Raw genomic sequence first — 15,455 nt, 5'->3', positions numbered from 1 at the left:
CCTCCGGGTTCATAGGTTGATGCTCAGTCACTGAGCCACGTGGCCGGGCTTTGCACGCTTCAGTGCCTTGCTGACTCAGCTGGTGCTGACCCGCCAGGGCGAGGAGACACTTTCCTGCCCGGTTCTGCGCATGCCCCCCTTCCCCAGGGAGCCGCCTGTGGGAAAGGGCGCAGACCCGGGGCTGCTGTGGAGGGGGGAGGCGTCCCTGGCCAGGACGCCCTTCTCACCGCACGTCAGCCCTCAGTGAGCACTTTATGGCCCTCGTGATGTTTTTAGGGGAAGACGTCTTCATTTCTTTAATGAACAAATCCTTCCCATTTCTAAGTAATCTCCCCTGCTGCTGTGCCCAGCAACGCAGATCCAAGGAGAGAGCTGAGCCGAGTCCCAGGCTCCTCGGGGGCGGGCTCGGGCACTCCTGCCTGGAGCTGTGGTCTGGATGGAGGGCACCCGGCCAGCCTGCAGCGACCCCTGCCGGCCGGATGCCAGGAGGAGCCACCCTCCCTCCCCGCTGAAGGCCGTGCTGGGAAGCCCGGTGCTCAGTGGCTGCTTTAGAGCTCAGCTGCCCGCTGCCCGGCCAGGGGGCGCAGCCCAGCCTCGCAGCCTCTCTGCCTCCGGGTCGTGGAGAACGCGGCGTCCTCACGTGTGTGATGACGAGGAGGATGGCCAGCGTTTATTGCTCACGTCACGTGTGCCTGGCACGATCCTAAGTGGTTTTATGTGAACGAATCTAACCTGTGCGGTGGGCAGCGAAGTCCCCACTTGGGGAGGAGGGGCTCCTGGGCACTCGCAGTGGGCAGCGAGGGCATTGGGTCTCAGCCCATTCCTTCTCCTCTTTGAAAAGTGGGGTGCGATGCCCATGACGTGCAATCTGCCGTCTTGCCTGTTTTCACGTGTGGCATGAACGCAGCTCTGCCACCACCATCTGCCCACAGAAGTCTCCACCTGGCAGGGCTCAAAGTCCGCTCCCCCCCACGACCAGCTCCCCCCCCCCCCGTCCCTGCCCTGGGGCCACCTTCCACCTCCTGTTCACAGCCGACTCTTAGCTTGGGGCTGGGCAAGCCTGCGCACGCGTCCTTGATCTGCCTTTTCTGTGCCACTAACGCTGTGTTTTTCTCATGCCTGCTTTATGATTGATGTGTGTGTGCGTAAGCGTGCATGTGTCTGTGTGCTTGCACACATGTGTGTGCACGTGTCTGTGTGCGTGCTGCTGTGACGTCTGATGCTGGTTTCATGTCCATAAACGACGTGTTTTATAAAACGAGGCTGTGTTTCGAGAGTGTGCTTTGTAACCTACTTGTTTCCGGTCTCGCCAGGGGAACTGTGTGAATCTTAAACAGGAGGTTTGGAGTTCAGGGAGCGTGCCTCCCCGTGACGGGCGGGAACGTGCCGCTGTGCTGAGTGCCCGACGGAACGAGCTCTGATGCCGGGGAACCCACAGGAGCACCCGGGGCGGGGCTGGCAATGGGCTCCCCCAGGTCGGGGTGCAGTGGGCGATGCAGGGATGACCTCCCCCCAGGAATGTCACCGTGGGGTTCGTTAGCAAGAGGACCTGCTGACACGTGACCTCGCAGCAGGCACACCGTCCTCGCGTGAGCAGGCGGCGCAGGAAGCAGCCCGCGGAGGTGCTGCGAGCACGGGGGGGATGGCTCTGGGGGGTGATCCATTCCCAGCCGGCCTGGGGTCGCTGGGTCAGGCGTGGCTCTAGCTTTATCTTCCCGAGGAGCCTGCACACTGTCTCCCACAGGCTGTGCGGCTCCCGCCATTGCTCTCAGCAGCTGAGCTGCCGCAGGCCTGGTCCTGGGTCAGCTCCTGGCACTGAGCGAGGGGGGGCTCCTCCTGGGCTCCGGTCTGGTTCTGCGGAGGCTGCGCTGTCTTAGTTGTGCAGGTCGGTAAAGACGGGAATGTTTACGGGGAAAACCTCAGAGCTGGGACAGGCACTCAAATGGTCCGGAGGTCCCCTGACCATCTGTCTGTAGTCCGCAGGCTCAGGAAGGACCTGACTCCCAGGAAAAGGGAAAGAGGGTAGGTGGAAAGCTGGGAAGGTACCAGAACATTCCAGAACATTCCAGAGAATACCAAGATAAGTTTGTTGCCTAGTGAGTTGTTTAAAGGACCCCCTGGTGCGTGCTGGCCGCCTGCAGTGGACAGGTTGTAATTAGAACCCTACCCAGTTATCGAGTTATCTGTGGACGCTGACTGTGTGTATAATTCTGCAGACAGAGGTGAGGCCTGTTCCGTAGGATGCACAGGAGCCTTCTGGTCCCTTCCACGGCGTACAGTAGATCGATGCGCGCGGAAAACCTCCATGTTGTCCGTCAAGCGTAGCCTGACATTCATTCTGGAAAATTATTCACGGCAGATGGTGTGGGTAATCCCGAGTCCGCTGCACAGCCCGTGTCCTAACCCCGACCCAAAGCAGACTCTCGGGGAGTCGGGTCTCGGGCTCCCTGGGCGGAGCCCCTGGGACAGCAGGCTCCACGCGCCAGGTGCTCGGGAGGATCTGTGGTTGAGCTGGTGTTCACTCCGTGGGCGCTGCTTCCCGTGCCTTCCTCTCCAGGGGGCGCTGTGCGCACAGCGGGCGCTGGCTGTGTGAGCAGCGGGTGACGCTTCTCTCTGCACAGGAGCTGTCCAAGATCACCATGCCCGTCATCTTCAACGAGCCCTTGAGCTTCCTGCAGCGCCTCACCGAGTACATGGAGCACACGTACCTCATCCAGAAGGCCAGCTCGCTCTCCGACCCCGCCGAGAGGATGCAGGTGGGTGGAGGAGCGAGCCCGGGAGGGCTGCTGCAGCCCCAGAGACTTCCCTGCCTCCCGCCTCCCCTGCCCCGCCCCAAACACACGGACAGAGTCCTGTGACGTCCAGCGGGCGGCTGGGAATGTCATGGAACAGTCGGCGTGTCTGGTGTCCTCTGCGTCTTCCCGCCATCCCCGGTCAGAGCGCCACGGGGTGGGAGGACCCTTGAGGGCGCGGGGAAGCAGGAGGGTCCAGGGCACACCCGGGGCTGCTGAGCCATTCTGAGCCTTCATTTTATTTTATTTTTAAAAAAATATTTTTATTGATTTCAGAGAGGAAGGGGAGGGAGAGAGATGGAAACATCAATGTGAGAGAGAGAGTCATGAATCGTCTGCCTCCTGCACGCCCCCCTCTGGGGATGGAGCCCACAACCCCGGCCTGTGCCCTGACGGGAATCGAACCGTGACCTCCTGGTTCATAGGTCATCTTTCAACCTCGGGCTATAAATTACAGCCCGAAGCAGAATTGAGTGCCCGACAGGGAGCAGGCGAGGCTGTTCTAACCCTCCTGATGCCCGTCCCGTCCCGCAGTGTGTGGCCGCGTTCGCCGTGTCCGCGGTGGCCTCGCAGTGGGAGCGCACGGGGAAGCCCTTCAACCCGCTGCTGGGAGAGACGTACGAGCTGGTCCGGTAAGATCTCTCCCTGCGTGAATTTGCAAGATCTGTGTAACGTTTAAAATGAAAGAGGAAAGTAGATACTGTGAGCATCACCGGCTGCGAGGTTGTGTGACTGGAGCCAGTTAGCACTTTGGATGTTGGCTTCCACGACACTTCCTGTTTTAGGGACGATGCAAACATACTGAAACCTGGCACTGCAGACACTACAGCATGTAGTTGTGGGGATTTTACGATTCTGTTCGTGTGGGATTACCGTCCGGTTCTTAGGCAGATCACAGGCATGATTGGGGTTTTCTAATCACATGGAACGAATTTGCATAAATGTGTCCCGTGGGCGCAAAGGCAGGGAGTGTCTGCATTGCAGCGTGAGCTGGCCGCACTGCTTCGTGCTTACGCGATCAGGGATGCATTTGGCTTTAATTGTCTGAGTGCTCCCCTTCTCCGCAGTTTCGATCTCATCCATTCCCTCGATATTCGATAGTAGACACACTGGACCCTCTATCTGCATATGAAAGGAAGGACACGTTTTAGACTTCCATGGCTAATGTTATCAATTTGTGCAACTCACTGAAATCCACGTGGTGTTCTTTAGTTTAATGTTTAAATGGCTGGAGTTGTAGTAACAGAGGACTTAGTAGTCGGGGTGCATTTGTACAGTTACATTAACTTGTTCTTTCATCGGGATAATAAGTTTAGAATTATTTACTTGGTTGAGTCTGTAATATTTTTGGACTGAAATGACAATAATGTACATAATCCATGATGAGAATTAATGACGACGTTACTTTTTTCTTAATCTTTAGAGATGACCTTGGTTTCAGACTCATCTCCGAGCAGGTCAGCCATCACCCGCCCATCAGCGCCTTCCATGCCGAGGGGCTGAACAACGACTTCGTCTTCCACGGCTCCATCTACCCCAAACTCAAGTTCTGGGGCAAGAGCGTCGAGGCAGAGCCCAAAGGGACCATCACCCTCGAGCTTCTCCAGTAAGCTGGGCCAAGCCATTTGTATATACACGTGCACACGAGCATACGCATCACGCACGAGTATACACGTGCACATGAGCATACACATTACGCACGATCTTACACATCACACATGAGTATACACATCACGCATGAGTATACGCATCACACACGAGCATACACATCACGTACGAACATATACGTGCACACGAGCATACACATCATGCACGATCACATTACGCATGAGCATACACATCACACATGAGTATACGCATCACACGAGTATACACATCATGCACGAGCATACGCATCACACACGAGCATACGCATCACACGAGTCTATACATTAGCATATACATTCACACATAAGTCTATACATTCACACATAAGTATATATACTAACACCTAAGTCTATACACTCACACATGAGTATATCTATTCACATATAAGTCTATACACTCACACCTAAGTATATCCATTCACACATAAGTCTACATATTAGCATATACATTCACACATAAGTCTATACACACATGAGTATATACACTCACACAGAAGTATATACATTCACACATAAGTCTATACACTCAACATAAGTCTACACATTAGCATGTACATTCACACATGAGTATGTACATTCACATCTTTATATACATTCACACATATGTCTATACATTCACACCTAAGTATACACATCACACGAGTATACACATCACACATGAGTATACACATCACACGAGTATACACCTCACACGAGTATACACCTCACACATGAGTATACACATCACACATGAGTATATACGTTCACACATGAGTATACACATCACAGATGAGTATACACCTCACACATGAGTATACACATCACACATGAGTATATATACGTTCACACATGAGTATACACATCACAGATGAGTATACACATCACACATGAGTATATACCTTCACACGTGAGTATACACATCACACATGAGTATATACCTTCACACGTGAGTATACACATCACACATGAGTATGTATATATGATCACACACAGACCTGATCTTGTTCAGAAGCTAGAGATGGAGTGTCAGCTACCTACCTGCAGGTAGAACTGAGAGACGGGTAATGGCATTGTAGATGGATCTGGGTGTGTTTGAAAAGTTAACTTGATGTTTGGATCTGTTGTGAGTTAGCAGTTGACTCCTTGTGGCGGTTCTTATGAGACATGCTTTCTGTAGATCATGGCGATCACACTTTGTTTAACCGCCTTTCAAACTGGATTCACTCTGGATTGCCGAGATAGCAGTGTGTGGCCCATCACAGACACTGGGTCAGCTGGAAGTTCTCTTTCCCGTAGAAAAAAGCGTGAGCTTTCAGTTCCAGGGAAGACAGACTCCTGCTGGCGAGGAAAGACCTGGACGTTATCAATGTCCAAATGGCCCCTGCTCTAGAGACACGAAGACTCCTCTTCTCACGTAAACCCGTGCACAAATACGTACAGATTCTTATTCATAGTCCCCAAACCTGGAGCAGCCCAAATCTCAGTGATTGCATGGTTAAACCATCCAAGGGGACATGACTCAGAAATGGGAAAGAAGAAATTACTCACGTACAGAATTTAAAATGCATCATACACACCGAAGAAGCTGACCTCGAAGGCTATTAGGACATCACCCCGCTGCTGGGATGCCTGGGCATAGGGACAGCTGGAGCTGTCGCCCTGGCGGGCAGGGAACATACGGAGGCGGCAGGTTCGATCCCTGTTCAGGGCGTGCACGGGAGGCAGCCGGTTGGTGTTTCTCTCTCACATCAGTCCCTCCCTTCCTCCCTCCCCCTTCCTCGTTCTCTGAAATCAATAAACATGTCCTTAGGTGAGGATTTAAAAACAACGGAGCTTATTCACATACATGACTTTTTCCCTTTGATGAGCAGAGGGTACTTGCTCTGGAAAGTGCTCAGTAATAGGCCTTCATTTTTATTTTCTGCCTCCAATTTCATTTTTCAAATACGTTCTCACCTAACTTTTGGATTGGGTGGTTATACACGTCTCGTGTTTGGAGTTTGGTGGCGGTTGCAGGGCAGTTTTTTCCTTAAGCTTTGGCGTCCTTTTAAGAAACAAAGTGGTCAGACGACACTGCTTTGCCGGGAGCCAACACCACGGAGCCGCGCTCCCGAGCTCGGAGTGGCTGTCCTCAGAGTGGCATTTGAGACAAATGCGCTTTTTAAACAGAACAACACTTCTTGCTTATGATTCTGGGTTTGGCTTTGCCTTGTTTTTAGACACAACGAGGCGTATACGTGGACAAACCCGACCTGCTGTGTGCACAACATCATCGTGGGGAAGCTCTGGATCGAGCAGTACGGCACCATGGAGATCACCAACCACAGGTGCGGCCCCGCGGGCACCCGGCTCCCTCCGCGTCACCATCGCGCTCAGTGATAAATGCAAAACAAGCACTGTCACTATTAGACGAGTAGACGTCCATTCGTTTGATGAACAGAATTCGTTGCCGTTTCTGACGAGTGTGAACTCGCTGACGTCTGAGCTGTCCCGGCCTCGGTGAATCTTAATACAGCCGCTCGCTGTGCTTAGGTTGAGTTTGTATTATTCGCGCAGAGGGTGGGGCTGGGGATACAACAGGAAGAGCTGGGTCCAAGCCTCCTTTGTGACCTTAGGTAAGGGTCACGCGAGCTTGGGCTGTAACAGTGGGACTTCACTTCCCATGGCGCGGAGGGGTGGGGGAGGGGGCGGCACATCCCAGATGGGGGCTCAGAGGTGATGTCTGGGCAGGCCTCTTCTGGTTTGCAGGTGGCCACATTGTGTGTCTTCACCTGGCAGAGAGAGAGGGGGTGAGGGGGAGTTGGGGGAGAGAGAGCGCACAAATCTCTCCTGTCTCTTCTGAGGGCACTAACCCTCTTTGCGAGGGCTCCACCCTTGTGACCTAATAACCTCCAAACTCCATCTCGTCAGGGGCTAGGTCTTTCACATGGATTTGGGGGGGGGGGGGGTCACAGACATTCATTCCATAGCAACAAGCCATTTACTCTTTAGGGCCTTGCTTCCTTCTTCCTTGTGGTGGGCCCAGGAGCAGCTGCTGTTGGGATCGTCTCCATAGTCCTCATTCTCCCCTGCCTCTGCCATGCTGTGTGGTAACCTGGGCTCCATGTCTCCTTCGTAGGACCGGGGACAAATGTGTGTTGAATTTCAAGCCATGTGGCCTTTTTGGGAAGGAATTACACAAAGTTGAAGGCTACATTCAAGATAAAAGGTAAAGTGTCCATTTAAAATGCTTGAATAGTATAGCTGTTGTTTGCTGAATAGTATTGAAACCTGCTGCCGTAACCTCAGAAAGAGGCATTTCAATACGTTGAAAAAAACCTTTCTTACAGGCACTCTGTTTCTTTAAAGAATCTATACTAATAATAGAGGAATATGCAAATTGTCCAGGACGCAGTCCCAGTAACAGTAACGACCAGCAGGCTGCGTGGGGTGACCAGGTCGGCAGGGGGGTTAGTGAGGAACAACCAAATGACTGAACAGCAGGCTGCGTGGGGTGACCAGGCCAGCAGGGGGGCAGTTAGGGGCGACCAAGCCGGCAGGGGGGCAGTTGGGGGTGACCAGGCCGGCGGTAGAGGGGGGGAAGTTGGGGGTGATCAGGCTGGCAGGCAGAGTCAGTTAGGGGTGATCAGGCTGGCATGGGGGAAGTTAGGGGCAATCAGGCAGGCAGGCGAGCAGTTAGGAGCCAGCGGTCCTGGATTGTGAGAGAGATGTCCGACTGCCAGTTTAGGCCTGGGATGGGGCCTAAACTGGCAGTCGGACATCCCCCGAGGGGTCCTGGATTGGAGAGGGTGCAGGCCAGGCTGAGGGCACTCCCCCACCCCCATGCATGAATTTCATGCACTGGGCCTCTAGTCTGATAATAAGCCTCTATATAACAACAGTCAGGGGTAGGTGAGCTGGTGTGATTGCTGGCTGAGCCTCGGTGTCTCTCGGCAGCAAAAAGAAGCTCTGTGCCCTCTACGGGAAGTGGACCGAATGTCTGTATAGTGTCGACCCCGCCACGTTCGACGCCTTCAAAAAAAACGATAAGAAGAACACTGAAGAGAAGAAGCACAGCAAACAGGTGAGCCTCCTGGAAGGGGCATCGGGGGCCATGTCGTCATCCCTCGGGGGGCAGCCTGTTACTAGGTCACAGTCTGACCTTCTTCCCGTCCTGCTCACGCATATAATTTTCTCCTTGAGTCTTGTTTTAATTGACGTGTAAATGACATAGTCCTCGAACCTTTTTCACGAACAGATGCTCATCTCCAGGATTCTTTTTTGTCACATGCTCTTGGGATGCCTGCTGGTTTTGTGTCAGTGGTCGTTTCGTTAGCTGCCCCAAGGACATAACCTCGCACGAAGGTCTCATCGTGCTCCAGGAAATACTCAGCTGAGTTATTCTGCCTTAAAAACACACAGAACTTTAAAAACACGAAAACGTGATAGTGAGAGTGGTGGAGATAGTAAAGCCTCGAATGCAAACGCCACTCAGGCTGCAAACACCAAGTTCCTGAGCTCCTGGCGCTCGATCGCTGTGGCTTTACCGACGCCGAGGCTGAGGGCCAGGCAAGGAGATGAGGAGACTCGGGGCCCGGCCGGGCAGGTGCATCCTGGTGGGTGCAGTGCATAGATGGTGCGATTCCCAATGTGTAAGGGACTCTTGTTAAAACGTTTTAATTCTGCTCCTCGGCGGGTTCTTCCAGATGAGCGCGTCTGAGGAGTCGGACGAGATGCCGATGCCCGATTCTGAGAGCGTGTCTGTCATCCCCGGGAGCGTCCTCCTGTGGCGGATAGCCCCCCGGCCCCCCAACTCCGCGCAGGTGAGGCTGGGCTTGCGGACACGGCCTCGCCGTCCACGTTCAGCCCGAGGCTGCTCTTCCCGCGTGTGCGGGCCCTGCAGGCGGGGTGTGGGCGGGGCGGGTCCCGACAGGCCCCAGCTGTCCCTTCGTGGGCTCGGGTGCAGTTCCCGCTCACCCTGACCCCGAGAGCCAGGACTCTGTGCTGGGCACCCCCGTGCCTGGTCGGGCAGAGGTGCTGGGGTGGGGGCTGGTGATTCCTCAGGAGGGACACTGGCTTCATTCCGTGCAAGTGGATGCAGCCTCTTGAGGTCCAGCAAGGAATGATTTCCATGAGAGCGGAGAAGGAATGTTGACTGTGCTGATAGTTCTACTTAAAGTGGCAGCGACACGGGTGTGCATCCCGTGAGGCCGATACCCACAGGGGCCCAGACGCCAGTGGAGACAGGTGCACGGTCCTGGCCGTACACGGGCGGGTCCCTGTCAGCTCAGACCCACTCCTCCGTCCGCGGGTCCCCTGGCGCCCGGTGTCCCGGCTCGTGCTCACGTGGGCGTCCTCCTTCCTGCAGATGTACAACTTCACCAGCTTCGCCATGGTGCTGAACGAAGTCGACAAGGACATGGAGAGCGTGATTCCCAAGACGGACTGCCGGCTACGGCCCGACATCAGGGCCATGGAGAACGGGGAAATCGGTACCTGGCGCGGGGGTGCTGCTGGGAGAGTCATTTCTGTGGGGTGATGGTTGGTTCTGTTCTGTGGCTGATTGTGAGCGTCCTTGACGGACACGCAGTTTAGTCTCGGGGTGTTTGTTACGTCACAGGAAAGGCGAGAGAGCGGCAGGCCACGCCACCCGGCTGTCCGTCTCTCCCTTGCTCTCGCCCACACTCGGCGGTCCCCCCGAGACGACTGGCCCTTGGAGACATGCTGCCTCAGACGTTTTTGAATTAAAATGTGATTTAAGTTTGGTAGCTTTTGTTTCACATTTGGAAAGCTGGGGTGACTGTACTCGCTCCGTCATCCTGTCAGAGGTGCCCCCTGGTAACTGCGTACTCGGTTACCCGAGGTGTACCCTCCTTTCCTCCCCCCTCAGCTAGCCCTGACGTTCCCCACTCCGTTAGCTGCAGGTGCTCAGATGGTTAGACATTTATGTAACTTAGGGGTCCCCTGGGAGGCGAGCACCCGGCCACACGCAGCAGTTACAGCGTCACTGACGGCTCCCTGTGCCTGCTCCACACCCCGTGCGGATCCCGTTGTCCGTGTTCATCCCTTCACCTTTTCCCCCAGCCCACCCCCTCCACCCGGCCACCAGCAGCCTATTCTAACAAAAGCTATCTTCAATGCCAGGGAGGAAGTTGAAAAGATGACATTTTTATCAACTTTGAAGTGCCTTCTGACTATTTTGCTGTATATTTTAGAATTAAGTATCACCTGCTAAGCCTCAAAGAGCTTTGCCGCCCTGTGGGTAACCACAACTTTTCTATCTGCTGGTGTTGCACTTCCTCTCAGTCTGGGGTCTCAGAGGGGGGCCTGGGGCAGGGCCTGGGGCCTGGCTGTCACAGCTGAGAGTCCTGGCTGGTGGGCAGAGGCTGGGGTGCAGTGAATGTCCTCGTGGGCAGGCCAGCCCCCACGGGGACGCACGTGGCCAGTCTGTCCGCAGTGCCCGCCTCCGGCGTGTTCTCACTAAGCACTCGGCTGAGTTGGGGCCACGGCGCACAGTGTGTCTGAAAATCGTTTGAATCTCTAAGAAGGAAGGTGCACTCTGAGGTCTCAGTAAGAATTTAGGAGCATCCGCATGCATTGGGTTTCTCTGCCCAGCGTTTCCCGGAAGCGATATCGTTCCTGTGGCCTTGGCCTAAGCAGGCTCCTTGGGGTGAAGGCGGTGTTCCTCCGCCTGGGCCCTGCCTCCCGCCCACCTGGGTGCCGGTCACGGGTTCACAGGGGCGGCTGGGGCGCGTCTGATACAGGGGAGTTCGTGCGAACCAGGGATGCGCTTCGCCGCCCCCGTAACCGGTCCCGTGGGCGTTCATTGCAGATCTCGCCAGTGAAGAGAAGAAACGCCTGGAGGAGAAGCAGAGAGCCGCGCGCAAAAACAGGTCCAGGTCGGAGGAGGACTGGAGGACCAGGTGCGCGGGACCTGGGAGCTGGGCTTGGGGCGGGCTCTGTCGTGGGGGGCGGGGCTGCAGCGGGGCGGGCTCTGTCGTGGGGGGCGGGCTCTGTCGTGGGGGGCGGGCTCTGTCGTGGGGGGCGGGCTCTGTCGTGGGGGGCGGGGCTGCAGCGAGGCGGGCTCTGTCGTGGGGGGCGGGCTCTGTCGTGGGGGGCGGGGCTGCCTCGGGGGCGGGGCTGCCGTGGGGCGAGGACTGCGTGGGGGTCTTGGCTGCCTTGCCAGGCTGCTCCTGGGCCTGAGAGTTCCCTCCAAGTGCTCAGCCGCCAAGAAAAGGGCTATTTGGAGATTAAAGTAGAAATATCCCGTAAATGCCAGTTAAGAAAAGCCTTCCCCAGGCGGGCGCTGCCTCCCCAGGTGAGGGAGTGAAGGCTGGCACATCACAGGCGCCTGCTCACACCTGGGCCCGGTGTCAGGGACGGGTGGACAGGGCCTCTGCTCTTCCAGGCACGAGGGACTGGGCGTGTGTGGAAATAGCATTTGTGTAAAGGACACTGGACTCCACTCAGAAGTAGAAAGTGGACAATGAATTTCTGAGTTTTGAAAGTTTTTTTTTTAAGACTCAGGAGCTGAACGGAAGCCTAACCCTTTGCATCAGACCACCCACCCAAGGTCCAGGTCTCCTCTCCAGTGCAGAGTCAGGCCCCCCGCCACGCCAAGCAGCCTGGGAGGCTTGCAGGCTTGACATGGTCTTTAGAGAAAACATCCTTTGCTCCTAAGCCCACCAATTTGTGAAATGTCTCCCGGAAACTTCCTCCTCCCCGTTCCGTGTGCGAGAGCGTCGCGCGGGCCTCGGCCGGTGAATGTTTGAAGTTCCTGGTCGTTCTGACTTGGACCTGCCGGCTTCTCTGGAGCTCGGCTCTGCAGGCCCGACTATAGAAGTGCTGCTGCTGCTCAGGGTTTTGAGACCCAGAAGAGCGTAACTGTGTCCTTCCTGTTAGACAACAGTTCTGACTCTGAGCAAATCACGGGTCCTTCATATATACCTAGTTTGGTGGCCAAAGTCTGAATAATACATGTTTTGATCATCTACAGGAGGCTTTTACATTTTCTAATTAGGAAAAAGTCCACAAAGCTACATAATGTATGTAATATTCTAGAAAATTTGGTCTAATGGGCATTTACTAAATGATCCTTCAAGGAATTGGCCTGGCCTGAAGTGGTTTTTCTCAGGGTTTTTCGTGCTTCTGTAGTAATAGGAACATTTGGGACTTAGCAAACAAATCAAACCTCACTTTTTAGAAAAATATATATTTTTATTGATTTCAGAGAGGAAGGGAGAGGGGGAGAGAGAAACATCAACGATGAGACTCATCGATCGGCTGCCTCCTGCACGCCCCCTACTGGGGATCAAGCTGACAATCCCAGGCATGTGCCCTGACCAGGAATCAAACCCCAACCTCCTGGTTCATAGGTTGACGCTTAACCACTGAGCCACACCAGCCGGGCTCACCTCACTTAATTGCTAAATATTATTAGAAGCTATTTATTTGGAGAGAATGGCAAAGACAGTTAAGACTGTTCACAAGTGTTACTCTGAAAACGAAATCATGTTTAGAAGACGTGGCACTCACTGAGCCCCTGGGCAAGCAGGTCTGCATTCCCATCACCCAGAGGAAGCTGGGGCCGTGGGAAAGGGGCCGCCAGGGTTTTAAAGGGCAAGACAATGACTACAGCAGATTAGAAGGCAGGTTAGGATCTTAGAAGCCGGTATATAGCCTAGCATGGAGGAGATGGAGGCCCAGGGAGATTTGGGTGAGACAACCTCCCGTGAACCACGTGTGGCGAAATAGATTTGAAAAACCACGGTCTTTAAAATCAACTTCGATTTCAGTTATTAGCTTGGACAAGTTATTCATATCCAACATCCAGTCGTTTTGTACAACAGAGCTTTAAGGGTTTTTTGGGGGGCAGGGGGAGGAGGGGGCATTTACTCTGAACTGGGCAAAAACATTACTGCAGTTAAATTGTGGAAGTTCATTTTATCCCAATTCCCTATTTCTAATTGCTTTTAAAAGAAGGACTTCTAGTGGAAGTCCTTTTGCCTACTTCCCCTGTAATCTCTGTCCTTCTATCCAGTATGAGCAGCTGGCTGATGGTGGGGGGCAGTGCTGCTCTCCCAGCTGGCAGGATTGGGATAAATGCTCATATAGGAGTCACCCCTGCCTCTGCTGAATTGGCAAAGTAGTGACCGGCAGCACGGACCCATTGGTTGTCCGGTTACAATATATAAGAAGAAAAGGTTAGGGCAAATTCTTATTTCTAATTGCTTTTGAAAGAAGGACTTGTAGTGGAAGGTAATGGGCCTAGAGGATGAACAATTAGACAAAAACATTGGTTCTAACAACCCTTCGAGAGAGAAGACCCGAATTCTGTTGAGCAACATGGCTAAGTGCTGTGGGAAATCCGCAAGCCCCTTGCGTGGTCTCAGTAGGAGGGACGGCACCTCACACCTCACACCTCACACCTTCCGGGTGAACTGCTGCCGTGGGAGGTACTGAGGCTGCCAGGCTGCGGCCACTGCCCTTCAGTCCCCCTAAACCTCGGCCTCTCTCCCCACAGGTGGTTCCATCAAGGCCCCAACCCCCACAACGGGGCGCAGGACTGGCTCTACTCGGGCAGCTACTGGGACAGAAACTACTCGAACTTGCCTGACATTTATTAAAGTGCGGACAAGTCAGGGCGTGGGGCTAATCTACAGATCCGTCTTAAACCTGTGTTTTTAAATGTTTTTCTTTGGTTTCTACTCATCTTTAAAAAAAAAAAAAAAAAGAAAAACCCCGTTCATCACTTGCATTTCACCCCCCAAAAATAGGGCACAAGGTGACCTCGGTGATGGAAGTCTTACAGAAAATGGGTACTTTTGCTACTGAACGGGCTGACTTGGGTGCTGTTGTATACAGAGGTCAGAGGAACTGCGGGCGGGCGTGCTTTATGGCGGCTTCGCCGCAGTTGCGGGAGGTGGATACCTGAATGTAATTCAGCTTTATGAAATTATATACCTACATGTAACTTAGCTTTATAAAATTATAGAGTTATTTTGGCTACTTTATGCTGTTGGGCTTGAATGTTTTAGATGTGACTTCGAGATGCGTCGGCCTCTCCGTACACAGCTCGCTGCTCAGATGCAGAGAGAGACGTGGGTGAGAGGCCTTCCCACTGGGCCGGCCCAGCCCCTCCCTGCACACAGGCCAGGCCTGCGGGGTCAGAAGGGCGCTGGGCCTTGAGAATTCCAATGAATTGAACTGAAAGGTCTTCACTTTGCTTATTGTAATGCTGAGTTTACTTTTACAATTCTGTAACCAGCCATTAGAATTAAGAAGTGTTTAATGGTCCATGTTCAAATTGAAAATATGTATGAACTCTAGCAATTCACAAAAATGCCCTAGAAATAGATTTTAATCACCGTTATTACATAATGACTCGACCTGGTGGCGTGCCGCCGGGGAAATTAAGTTGCACTCGTGTATTACACGCATCTATCTGTGGAGCAGGCGGTCCTGTGCATTCAGGTTTGCAGGCCCCTGTGTACTTACGACACGTGGAGACCTGCTGTACAGTAGCCTGGCCCCTTTAATTGGGGCACATTAACCTTCTATTTATCCACCAACCCCAGGCTGAGCTATTGCTCGGGGGTCTTAGGTAGCTGCCAGTAAATTATTTTCGTTGCTGTCTTGAAGTTAACAAGTGTTATAATGAAATAATCTACCTGATGCAAAATAAAGGCTTTAGAATGTTCAAAAAGTGTGATTTATTTTATTAAACCGTCCAATGTGCTAACGTTGCCAACTTCCTGCAATCCTAAATGCTCAAGGATGCCCTTCCCGCCCAGCCCGGGCGGCTCAGTGGTTGGGGCGAGCCAATGAGCCAGGTCAGGGCACAGGCCGGGCTGTGGCTGGACCCCCAGTGGGGCCTGCAGGAGGCAGCGGGTCCACGGTTCTCATCACTGATGTTTCCCCCTCTCCCTTCCTCTCTGAAGTCGGTAAAAATAACTTAAAAATAAATGTTGTTTGGATATTGAAACAAGTGGGGGTGGGGGCTTTCCTGCAGCTTCCTCGCTCAAATCCGACAAAATGTCCTAAAACGCTGCTCTGAGGT

At 53.6% G+C, this 15,455-nt stretch overlaps 1 protein-coding gene across 6 annotated transcripts in view; it reads left to right on the top strand.

Annotated features, from left to right (window-relative positions):
* OSBPL1A (oxysterol binding protein like 1A) overlaps positions 1 to 15,101 on the top strand; it is a 103,982-nt gene extending 88,881 nt beyond the window's left edge. For all 6 annotated transcript variants that reach the window (XM_054723624.1, XM_054723625.1, XM_054723629.1 and 3 more), the window contains 10 exons: positions 2,622 to 2,756; positions 3,327 to 3,424; positions 4,216 to 4,398; positions 6,637 to 6,744; positions 7,536 to 7,625; positions 8,354 to 8,480; positions 9,103 to 9,219; positions 9,765 to 9,888; positions 11,229 to 11,319; positions 13,920 to 15,101. In XM_054723624.1, the coding sequence (XP_054579599.1) occupies positions 2,622 to 2,756; positions 3,327 to 3,424; positions 4,216 to 4,398; positions 6,637 to 6,744; positions 7,536 to 7,625; positions 8,354 to 8,480; positions 9,103 to 9,219; positions 9,765 to 9,888; positions 11,229 to 11,319; positions 13,920 to 14,022 (1,176 nt within the window). In that variant the 3' untranslated portion in view covers positions 14,023 to 15,101. The remainder of the gene's footprint in view (positions 1 to 2,621; positions 2,757 to 3,326; positions 3,425 to 4,215; positions 4,399 to 6,636; positions 6,745 to 7,535; positions 7,626 to 8,353; positions 8,481 to 9,102; positions 9,220 to 9,764; positions 9,889 to 11,228; positions 11,320 to 13,919) is intronic.
* The last annotated feature ends 354 nt before the right edge of the window (positions 15,102 to 15,455 follow it).

The sequence above is a fragment of the Eptesicus fuscus genome, chromosome 12, assembly GCF_027574615.1.
Source record: "Eptesicus fuscus isolate TK198812 chromosome 12, DD_ASM_mEF_20220401, whole genome shotgun sequence".
NCBI lineage: Eukaryota > Metazoa > Chordata > Mammalia > Chiroptera > Vespertilionidae > Eptesicus > Eptesicus fuscus.
The sequence above is the reverse complement of the archived record's forward strand: the minus strand, read 5'-3'. Positions and strand labels throughout refer to the sequence as shown.